Consider the following 12,265-nt stretch of genomic DNA (forward strand, 5'->3'; position numbering starts at 1 on the left):
TAAACAAACTATGCTGAGAACAGAATAAAACTTCAAAACACATTTATAACTGGCAGCCTCAGAGAGAAGACACTGCACTCATGAAGCAAGAATACCAAAAAGAAGGAGGAGGAGGGGGAGGAGAAGGAGATTCAGCAAGCAAGAACATGTTTTTGGACTGACAGCAGAAATAATAATTTGAATATTCAGTAGAAGGACTGGAAAATAAAACTGAAGAACTCTCCTTGAGAACAGAATAAAAGATAAGAGCTATAAAACAGAAAAGCATAGGAAGGAAGAAAGGGGGAGAGGGAAAGAGACAGGAGGGGGATAAAAGACAGGAAGAAAGAGAGGGGCACAATCCAGGATGTTCAACATCCACTTAACAGGAATTCCAGGAGAGTACACAAGAAAAAAATTTATCAAAGAAATAGTGCAAAAACAAAGAAGAAACCTCAAGCCAAAGGACAAGTTTCCAGATGTAAAAGGCCCACCAAATATATGAAACACACACACACACACACACACACACACACACACACACACACACACAGAGGCACATTAAGCGTAAAACTCAAAACATCATACAGATACAATCCTAAAGTTTCCAGAAAAAAAAAAAAACTAAGAGAAAGAAGCGCTGAAATATTCAACAGCCACACTACTGGATTACTCAACAGCAACACATTGGACTATTCAACAGCAAGGTCTTTAAAATTCTGAAGGATAATAATTTCTGAGAATTCTACACTTAACCACACTAACAAATAGATGTGAGGATAGAATGAAAGCATTTTCAGATGTGCAATATCTCAAAAGATACTTCTCTTTCACTCTTTCTTGGAAAGAAGGAAAAGTTGTTTCATAGACATGGAGTAAATCAAGAGTTAGACTATCAAATGTAAATTAGATAGCTGGTGGGAAGCTGCTGCATAGCACAGGGAGATCACCTCTGTGCTTTGTGACCGCCTGGGGGGGTGGGATAGGGAGGGTGGGAGAGAGGGTGATGCAAGAGGGAGGAGATGTGGGAGCATGTGTATATGTATAACTGATTCAGTTTGTTGTAAAGGAAAAACTAACACACTATTGTAAAACAATTATACTCCAATAAAGATGTTAAAAAAATAAAAAAATAAATTAAAAAAAAAAAATCAAGAGTTAGACTTAGAATCCAAAACAGGAGAGAGGTAAAAGAAATTCTCCTGATGATGGTAAAGGGAGGTTCCAACACAATGCAACAGGCCTAAAGAACAGCCAGCCCAGATTAAAGCAGAGGCGATAGGGCTCCTGGAGGTTAGCCTCACAGAAGAAGATGAATTGACAGTTACTGTCAGCAGAGGAGTTTTACTGCTGTCCCAGAGACTACAGATTAATTAGCAACAGGTACATTAAAGCAAAGTCAAGGGCTTCCCTGGTGGCGCAGTGGTTGAGAGTCCGCCTGCCGATGCAGGGAACACAGGTTCGTGCCCCGGTCCAGGAAGATCCCACATGCCGCGGAGCGCCTAGGCCAGTGAGCCATGGCCGCTGAGCCTGCGCGTCCGGAGCCTGTGCTCCGCAACGGGAGAGGTCACAACAGTGACAGGCCCGCGTAACACACACACACATTAAAAAAAAAAAAAAAGGAAAAAGAAAAGTCAAGCAAACTTTTTAATTCAAGGAAAAACAAAGCATTTTTATAAAAAGGAAATGTAATTATAATACATTACTGACTTCGAGTCATACTTACACAACCATAATAATGTGAACACTGAATATCTTAATATAACCACACTGAGAGGAGAGGAAAGGAAGAGAGGTATAAAAGCTAAATTCTCATCTTCTGAAGTAAAAAGCCATCATATGACTGAAACTGAAAAACAAATCAGGAAATAGCAGTATAAGCATGTTGTTTAGAAGTGTGAAGCAAAATACCAGAAGAAACTCCTTAAAAACATGAAAATACTGGGACTTTCCTGATGGTCCAGTGGGTAAGACTCCACGCTCCCAATGCAGGGGGCACAGGTTCAACCACTTGTCAGGGAACTAGATCCCGCATGCTGCAACTAAGAGTTCACATGCCACAACTAAGAGTTTGCATGCCGCAACTAAGACCCAGCACAACCTAAATAAATAAACATTTTTTTAAAAATGAAAGTATTGGGCTTCCCTGGTGGCGCAGTGGTTGAGAGTCCGCCTGCCGATGCAGGGGATGCGGGTTTGTGCCCCGGTCCGGGAAGATACCACATGCCGCAGAGCAGCTGGGCCGGTGAGCCATGGCCGCTGAGCCTGCGCATCCGGAGCCTGTGCTCTGCAACGGGAGAGGCCACAAAGAGAGGCCCTCGAACGGCCAAAAAAAAAAAGAGTAATTGTGGATCAAGGTAAAGAGTTCTATCTAGCCTAAAGGCTCTGGGACCTTTGCTGAATCTTACCTCTCAGAGAGATGTTGCTAGAATCTAAGCTGCTGGTGCTGCCACCAGGCTGCTCTGATTAAATGTTATTGAAAATGGCTTAAGAACTGGAGATACGAACAGTGACTGCCAGCTAATCAACATTTCTAAGAAGAGTAATTACAAGTAATCGCTCTAATTAATCCAACTAATAAAAGCAAGTGTCATCCGAACTCAGCTATCTACATATGCCTTTGCTGCCTTCCTCTTCTCCTTTCCCTCCTTCCATTTCCCACCACTGTTTAATTGGCCTTAATACTGATCTAAAGTATGTTTTATGTAATACATTTTATTCTGTAAGTTTTATGCTCCGAGGTTTCATTTCAAAAGCTCATGAAATTAACTAACTCTCTAGCACTTACAGTCAGAAACACTTGAGTAAACATTCAGGGGATAATTTTTGCTGGGGTTATGGTTTTATTGTTATTTTTGTTTTTAAATCTTCACCAGGGACTTCCCTGGTGGCGCAGTGGTTAAGAATCCGCCTGCCAATTCAGGGGACATGGGTTCGACCCCTGGTCTGGGAAGATTCCACATGCCACAGAGCAACTAAGCCCATATGCCACAACTACTGAGCCTGCGTGCCACAACTAATGAAGCCCGTGCACCTACAGCCCGAGCTCTGCAACAAGAGAAGCCACCACAATGAGAAGTCCGCGCACCACAACAAAGAGTAGACCCCACTCGCCTCAACTAGAGAAAGCGTGCACGCAGCAATGAAGACCCAACAACAAAGACCCAATGCAGCCATTAATAAATAAACAAATAAATAAATTTATTTATTTAAAAAAAAAATCTTCACCAAACAGGCTACAAGCCTCTGCAGACAAGGACTCTAAGCTTATCCATTCCCACTGGTATTCTCACACAAGATAGTAAAAGCTCAATCAATTTTCTTAGAAAATAGAACACAGTCAGAAAACACATACATTAAGTTGTTTTTTCTATATGGCCCTTAACTAATGTTTTCTTTGGCTCAGTGACAGAATAAACGGAATTTTAAAAATTGTTTCTTTGGGGCTTCCCTGGTGGCGCAGTGGTTGAGAGTCCACCTGCTGATGCAGGGGACACGGGTTCGTGCCCCGTTCGTGCCCCGGTCAGGTAAGATCCCACATGCCACGGAGCGGCTGGGCCCGTGAGCCATGGCCACTGAGCTTGCACATCCTGAGCCTGTGCTCCACAATGGGAGAGGCCCGCCTACCACAAAAAAACAAACAAACAAGAAAAAAACTTGTTTCTTTTCTCTTAGCTGAGGAAATATCATGAGAGGTCAAATTTTAACTGGATTTGAAGTTATACTGTAACACAAGAAGAGAAAGAGGAAGCAGGGTGTTCTCTAAATAGAAAGTCTACAAAGTATCACTAACACCAAGTTCTGCCTGGAGTTCTTCCAAAATTAACCAGTCAACAGGCTCTGCTAAGTTCTCAATGTAATAAGTACGTGGAAACCAAGACAGATGAAACCAAGAAACCAAGACAGATGAACAAATATCTAGGCAAAATCCTCTCCCTGTTGCAAAAAGAATGGCCCTCAACTGGTGTGATGTTTCTCATTTCAGTAAAACTCTCTCACATTACTTATTTACGAAACAGATCTTAGAAGTTAAAGAAATTCCCTCCAAGAAGATTATCTGGTCATTAACTATGCTGTTGATATCAAATCTCTAAAGTTCAAAGTAATACTGTATACTAAAATAAACTGGTGAGGTTACCAGAATCCAATAGGTATCAACTATTAACTAACAGAACAGGAATACTACCTTGTTTCTTTCAAGACAAGGGATTTGATATCAACCCAGAGTCCTAGTTTCTGTTAAGATGACACATATTTTGGAAGATATATCAAAATAGGCATGAGCTTGTACTCTCTCTTCTTGATCCCAGAGACCATGGACTTCAAAGCCTATTAAGCTTTGAAAATAAAGGCCCATGGAGATGTGTGGCCAAGATGGCAGAGTGGGAAGACCTTGAGTTCACCTCTTCCCACAGGCACACCAAATTACAACTCTTTACAGAGCAACTACTGATGAGAAAAACTGGAAGCCTAGCAGTAGAGATCTTCTACAACTAAAGATATAAAAAAGGAACCACAACAAAATGGGTAGGAGGGGAGGAGAGCCAGTGTAACTAAGACCCATACCACAGCGGGGGCGACCCACAAATGGGAGGATAATTACAACTGCAGAGGCTCTCCCCAAGGGGCGAGAGGTCCAGCCTCACATCAGGCTCTCCAGCTCAGGGTTCCTACGTCAGAAAGATTAGCCCCTAGAACGTCTGGCTTTGAAGGCCAGTGGGACCTACTTTCAGAAGAGCCAGAGAGCTGTGGGAAATAAGGGACTCCACTCTTAAAGGACACACACAAAATCTCACAGGCTCCAGGACTCAGGACAGAAGCAAAAATCTGAAAGGAGCCTGGGTCAGATTCACCTGCTGATCCTGGAGAGGCAGGAGGCAACTGGCTCACCCTGGAGACACAGTTGGTGGCAGCCATCTTTAGAAGCTCACTCTACCACGAGGACACTGGGGGTGGCAAGTGCCATTTTGGAGTCCTCCTTCTAGCTTACTAGCACAAGGACCTGGCCTCACCCACTGCCTAAACTGGCTCCATCAGCATCAGTAACGGGACACCTAAGGCCAAGCAACTAGCCAGGCAGAGAAACAGCCCTACCTACCCACCAGCAGACATGCTCTCTCTTAAGACCTCTCTGAGCCCACAGCTGCCCCAAGACCCAGCCCTGTCCACCAAAGGGCACAGGACCACCCCTAGACACCAGGGTCCCAGTACTAGCCCCAGGATCCCCAGGACCCTGCCACCAGAGACCCTGGGACCCAGCTCAGCCCACCAGTGGGCTGGCACTAGCCCTAGGACCAGCCTCACCCACTAATGTGTAGGCACCACCCCTGGGATGCCCTAGGTCCCCACCCCACACACCAGTGGGCAGACAACAGCCCCAGGACCACTGCAGCCCCACAGCCTGCCATATCAGGACCCAGCCCAGCCCCCTGGGCACGGGCTCTGCCCACCAGCAGGCCAACGCGAGCTCTGGGACACCATGAGCTCTGCAGCCAGTGGATATAAGCCAGTAAAATCACCTACATCCACAATAAGTAGTTAAGGGATACACGAAACAAAAAGATATAAAAGATGATATCAAAAGAGTAAATGTGGGGTAAGGAGGAGGAGAGGAGCAAAAATGCAGGGTTGTTAAAATGTGTTTGACTTAAGAGATCAACAGCTTAAAATAATGACAGACAGACAGCTATACATAAACCTCACTGTAACCACAAACCAAAAGTCTATAACAGATATACACATAAACAAAAAGAAAGAACTTCTTTCAAGTGCACATGGAACATTCTCCAGGACAGCATGCTTGGAAAACGAGACTGCTAGATGCAAAAGAATCAAAATGGACTACTCTCTCACACCATGCACAAAAGTAAATTCAAAATGGATTAAAGACTTAAACGTAAGACCTGAAACCATAAAACCTCTAGAAGAAGACAGAGGCAGGATGCTTTCTGACATCAGTCTTATTAATATTTTTTTTGGATATGTCTCCTCAGGTAAGGGAAACAAAAGCAAAAATAAACAAATGTAATTACATCAAATTAAAAAGCTTTTGCACGGTGAAGGAAACTATCAATAAAACAAAAAGGCAGCCTACTGACTGGGAGAAGGTATTTGCAAATGATACATCTGATAAGGGGTTAATATCCAAAATACTTAAAGAACTCAAACAACTCAAGATCAAAAAAAAAAAAAAATGAACAGGGACTTCCCTGGTGGTGCAGTGGTTAAGAATCTGCCTGCCAATGGAGGGGACACGGGTTTGAGCCCTGGTCCCACATGCTGCAGAGCAACTAAGCCGTGCACCACACTACTGAGCCTGAGCTCTAGAGCCTGCGAGCCACAACTACTGAGCCCTCGTGCCACAACTACTGCAGCCCGCTCGCCTGGAGCCTGTGCTCCACAACAAAAGAAGCCACTGCAATGAGAAGTACACATGCTGCAACTAGAGAAAGCCCGTGCGCAGCAGCGAAGACCCAAAGCAACCAAAAATAAATTTAAAACATAAAGTTTAAAAAAAATGAACAACCTGAGTAAAACATGGGCAGAGGACCTGAACAGACATTTTTCCAAAGAATATATTCAGATGGCCAATAGGCACATGAAAAGATGCTCAACACCACTAATCATGAAGGAAATGCAAATCAAAACCACGAGATACCAGCTCTCACCTGTCAGAATGGCTATTATCAAAAAGACAACAAATTCAATAAGTGTTGGCAACAATGTCAAGAAAAGGGAACACTGCACTGTTGGCAAATTAGGGCAACCACTATGGAAAAGAGTATGGAGTTTCCTCAAAAAATTAAAAATAGAACTCATATGATCCAGCAATTCCATTCCTGAGTAATTATCTATAGAAAACAAAACACTAATTAGAAAAGATATACGCACCCTTATGTTCAATGCAACACTGTTTACAAAAGCCAAGATATGGAAGCAACCCAAGTGCCCATCAATAGATGAATGGATAAAAAACATGTGTGATATATATATAAATATATATACACACACACAATGGAATATCACTCAGCCATAACAAAATGAAATCTTGCCATTTGCAACAACCAATGGACCGACAGGGTATTATGTTAAGTAAAATAAGTCAGAAAGAGAAAGACAGTATATGATTTTACCTATACATGGAATCTAAAAAACAAATGAACAAACAAAACAGAAGCAGAGTTAGAGTTACAGAGAACAGAGGGTTGCCAGAGTGGAGGTAGGTAGGGGAAGGAAAGGAATAGGTGAGGGAGATTAAAAGGTTCAAACTTCCAGTTATAAAACACTGTAAATGAGTCAAGGGTATGAAATGTACACTGTGGGAGATATAGTCAATAACTATGTAATATCTTTGTACGATGACATATCATAACGAGACTTATCATGGTGACCATTTTTAAATGTACAAAAATACCAAGTCACTATGTTGTGTACCAAGAATTAACATAGCATTGTAGGTCAATTACACTTCAAAAACAAACTCATAGAAACGAGATAAGATTCCTGGTTATCAAAGATGGGCGGGAGTGGGGGGTAGAAGGGAGAGGTGGGGATTGGATGAAGGCAGTCAAGAAGAGAGAGTGTGAGTAATCTGAATGTTCACTGTACTGTATAAACTACATATATCTTCATCACAGAATTGCTTAGTTTACATCTGTTCTCAGGATTCTATCACCTCTCCCCTGGCTGACCTCACAGCTATAACAATCTTTTAAAAAGAAAGTCCACTTCTTAACTGAGGAAACAATGTTTCTTCAGATAGAAGCTGCAACCTGATTCACTTTCTGAAACATTTCCTGCCTTACACTTTTTACCCCTGACCTTTAAAAGGAAAAAAAAAATGCTTTAAAGGTTTCCAATCATGGATTTCTGTTAATTGTCTTGCAATTTCAAACTTATCAGTGTTTGACATTACAAAGGCTTACACAAATGATTTTAAATGAAAAAAGGAGTTGCAAAATAGGAATATTAAGAACTGCCTAGATGTTTAAATAGTATAAATTTTAAATTCTGAACAAATCAATATTGTTTTCTACATCAAAAATCCATAATGAACATGTCAATTATTTTCAGTTGTTAAGTAACTCATTTCTATACCAGACATGTCCAAGGACTAAGGTGAGAGCAATCTGATAAGAAAAAAGGTAATTTGAATAATGCAATATAATGAAAAGATCATTGGACTCTGGGCCTGCTGTGTTCCACGGCCAGTTCTGCCATGGTTTGGCTGTGTAACCTAACTGTGGGGGCCAAGGGCAATTATCTCCCTGTCTTCAACAATGACAGATGATATATATCAACCTAGACTTCACAGAGGCACTGGAAAGATAATATCATACATAAAATGACTTAAGTTGCTGCTACTTCAAAACAATACATTCCAAATTACCCCAGACTGTGTTTTGGGGTTTATTTTGTTTTTTTCAAGTACTGGTAGGTGTTCTATACTGGAAAGTTCTTTTCATTTACTTAGGTGATCCACTGAAGACCTGTAATGCACCAGGCTTTACGTTAGGAACTGAGGACTAGCGAAGAAATCAATGTTAAGGTGTTTCTGATATGTTCTACATACTTATAACCTAGTTGGAGAAACAAAGTATTTATTAATGACTTCATCATTTCTAGGCGGCAAAGTGAGTGGTTCAAACAGTGCTACGGCTCGATCATTCTTTCAGTTCTCGTGTCCATCAGACAGTAAGTACACTGCTAATGAATCATAAGAGACAGAATGTGAAAACTCATACAGACGTTTGGTGTCTAGTTCCTGTGATAGTAGACCGTTATGGGAGCTCAGTGAAGGAAAAGACATTGGAAAAAAGGCTTCGCAGAGACGAGGAGTATCTGTTAAGTATGATGGTTTCATCTACGCTCTTTCAGTCCTTGTAATACTGTGAAGTAGAAACGTTCCCATTTTATAGATGAAAACCCGATTCAGAGAGATTAAGTAACGTGGTCAGGACACAAAGCAAATAGCAGGTGAATCTAAGTCTAAATAAATCTAAGTCTGTTCTGACTTAAAAAGCCTGAGTTGTCTCAGCTCTACCATAGATGTGATCAGCATGTAGAGGGGAGAGGGGAAGAAAACATTCTGGATAGAAAGATCAAAATAAGCCCAAGCTTGAAGCAAAAAGAGGGTGGCCAAGTCTGGTGAAAGGGAAAAAAAGGAAAAAAAAAAAAAAAAAAAAGGCACTGGGCAGTTATGGGAAATAAGGTTAGAGGATAGACTGTGAAGAGGCTAGAATACAGGTGGCTAAGAAATGTGGGCTTATTCCTGTAAGTCAATAAAATGAAACGAGATTGTAAGCAGGAGAGTAGAGGATGAAACTTAGGGCATTAGGAAGGTGAACACCACAGGACAGAGGTGGACTGGAAAAAATGTATGGCATAACACAGAACAAATTTTTAAAATCCCAAGCACTCCGATATTTAAATAAACCCAGTAACAATACTTTCATAATAAAATAATCAAACTATCTCTTGTATGGATCCTCCTTAAAACATGTCTGGGCACTTTTAAAAATGGCCATTATGTCCTACTAATTATTACATGGGTCAGAAACCACTTCCACCTCCAATGCATCTAAAAAAGAATACACCTTAGGTCAGAGGCCACATTTTAATCCTTTTTTTTTTTTTTTTTTTTTTTTTTTTTTTGCGGTATGCGGGCCTCTCACTGTTGTGGCCTCTCCCGTTGCGGAGCACAGGCTCCGGACGCACAGGCCTGGCGGCCATGGCTCACGGGCTTAGTTGCTCCGCGGCATGTGGGATCTTCCTGGACCGGGGCACGAACCCGTGTCTCCTGCATCGGCAGGCGGATTCTCAACCACTGCGCCACCAGGGAAGCCCAGGAGGCCACATTTTAAAACCACGCCGCAGAGCAGCAAGGGCCAAACAAAAGAAATAACAGCAGAGACTCCAACTCACAAACTCCTTGGCAAAGAAAAACAAAGTTGTAAAAAAGTTGTATCTTCATTTACAGGAGCACTTAGAACTATTTTTTTTTTTTTAGGGAAAAAAAGTTAAGCACTGAAAAATTAGAGAATGACTTTCATATAACCCCAGATTTACTTTTTCCCCCAAACAAATTTATAGTTTCCACTTCTCACAAAAGTCAATACAAAAGCATCAGTGTCACCACTTCAGTGCCAAATTTCCTTTCTCTTTTATGGATATAGAGCTCTTTTTTTTTTTAAGGTCTGGACTGGTGCATTTATTGCCTCCTTGGCAGTTATAATCATAACTCTCAAGTTCTCCATCCCATTCAATCTTTGCCACAGGAAAATTCGATTGCATTTCGTAACCTAACGCTGAGCTGCAATCAAGCCAAGGCTCCATATTTCTCAAACACAACTGAGACCTGGTGTAGGATCACATTAAAACCCTTTAGTGACTATCAGGTAGACAACAATAACCTAATTAGCCAACACAGCACACGTGACACTGGCCTCACCAGTACCTCAGTCAAAAACACTTTCCTAGACTCATTTACCAACAAGGTGATCACCTGGTGAAGGGGAACTGGGAGAGAATAAGGAAACCTAGCAAAGAAAATGTGGAGGGAAGTGTGCAGCTGGGGTTTTTCAAGGCAATTACAGTGAAGAGAAGTGGCAAGGGGGGGTTGACTGAGGAAAAAGTAATCTTCTTTTATGCAAAACATCTGATGTCGAGATGTCCTTACTTCCAATTCTGCAGCCCTAACTTTTAAATGAAACTTCCAGAAAGTTAAGTTAGCTTGAGGTTTTGGGGAGCATAGGAAGTGCCCAAACCACATCTTGATGTCCTCATATCCTTGTATAGGAAATGCGATACCTGTGCCTAAGTCCCAAGATATTTTAACTTATTGAGGAATAGATAAGCTTTCTCAAAAACCACATCTGCTTCTGCTGCCAAAGACTTTCTGAGATGTGGTCACTGGATTTTCAGTCTAGAGGTAAAGCATTAAACACAAAGTAAGTAGAACAAAGTTATTCACAGACAAGAAAAGCATAGGGGGTGACAGTAATGCTAAGGGAAATACATGTTTTTGCTTTTGTTTTAAACCCAGGACGAAGCCCAAACCCTACAAATACCTAATTTACAACTCTAACAACCAGAGCCTATTTCTCAGAGCCTCAAGAGCTTGGCTTTACCGAAAAGTCAATTTGCAGTGCCAAAATTCTCGACAGTAGCCCCTGGCTGTCCACGTGGACTTAATCTGCTTTATGCTTGGGCGGTATAATATTTAAAGGCAAATAAACCTTTTAGGATCTTAAGAGTATTGACTGTACTTTAAATTTTTCCTGCATCCTAAAGGCCGGTCAGTAAGGCTTCAATGCCCAGATAAAGGTTTATCCATTTGTGTGTGGCCTCTAACATGCTGCTATGGGTCCATGAAATAAGAAAAAAACTTCTCGTTTTCTCTCCTAAACAATAAGGATAAATTTAGCCGCCACCTCTCCAAACAATAAAAAATAAAATAAAGTGGGGAGGAGTGTGCCCCAAAAGGCTGCATCCAAACGCCAAGCTCGGCTCGCCAGAAGACGGTGTGCAGCTTCGGTCCCCCGCCGTGGGCTCTGAGGCCGAGTTGAGCGGCGAAAAGCAGGCGGGACTGCCGCTCCCGGGCCTGTGGCGACTTGGGCGCGGCCGCCCCGAATAAGTCGGGGAGCGCGCGGGGTTCCCACACCCGGCCCGCCGCCCCGGGACTCAGGAAGCCTCCCAGCTGCCGGCGGCCCACACCTGCCGCCCCACCCGCCGCCCCACAGACCCCTTCGGGCAACGGCTTCCGGCCCGCGGAACTCACAGCTTCAGCCGCTCGTAGGTTGTTGCCGCCATCCTGCACCACAGCCTCCTCCCTGCTCTTTCCGCCCGCCCCGCCACCTCGAATACGGCGCTACCGGTCACCCTGGCACGGCGGCCGCAACGCCTCGCCTCGCCCCACCTCCTACCCGGCCGGGCTGCTCCCGAACGGGAGACGGCCGTGGACAAACTTAGCGCGCGCTCTAGAGAACGCTAAAGGTGCAGTCCGACGCGGCGGATGGGAGTGCGCCAAAGAGCGCCGTGACGTCACCGCTGAGGATTGGCGGAGCGCATGGTTGAGGAAAGGCGGAGCCTTGGAAGCTGTGGACTAGCACCGCGACGCCCTGCGCAGGGGCGGAAGCGCAACGCTAGTGTCGGGGAGCCTGTTGTAGATGCGTAAGGCGTGATCTATGCTACAGTGCAAAATTCACTAGTACGGGGCCAGTGGCGCAATGGATAACGCGTCTGACTACGGATCAGAAGATTCTAGGTTCGACTCCTGGCTGGCTCG

At 43.3% G+C, this 12,265-nt stretch overlaps 1 protein-coding gene and 1 non-coding gene across 3 annotated transcripts in view; one reads left to right on the plus strand and one right to left on the minus strand.

Annotated features, from left to right (window-relative positions):
* SACM1L (SAC1 like phosphatidylinositide phosphatase) overlaps nt 1–12,000 on the minus strand; it is a 60,547-nt gene extending 48,547 nt beyond the window's left edge. The window contains exon 1 of one of the 2 annotated variants that reach the window (XM_067044514.1): nt 11,759–12,000. In XM_067044514.1, the coding sequence (XP_066900615.1) occupies nt 11,759–11,790 (32 nt within the window). In that variant the 5' untranslated portion in view covers nt 11,791–12,000. The remainder of the gene's footprint in view (nt 1–11,758) is intronic. The other variant, XM_059076674.2, reaches the window with a different exon arrangement.
* Nucleotides 12,001–12,192: 192 nt separating this feature from the next.
* TRNAR-ACG (transfer RNA arginine (anticodon ACG)) lies at nt 12,193–12,265 on the plus strand. The gene has a single exon. It is a non-coding gene; the product is annotated as a tRNA-Arg (tRNA).

The sequence above is a fragment of the Kogia breviceps genome, chromosome 10 (assembly GCF_026419965.1).
Source record: "Kogia breviceps isolate mKogBre1 chromosome 10, mKogBre1 haplotype 1, whole genome shotgun sequence".
Classification (NCBI taxonomy): Eukaryota; Metazoa; Chordata; class Mammalia; order Artiodactyla; family Physeteridae; genus Kogia; species Kogia breviceps.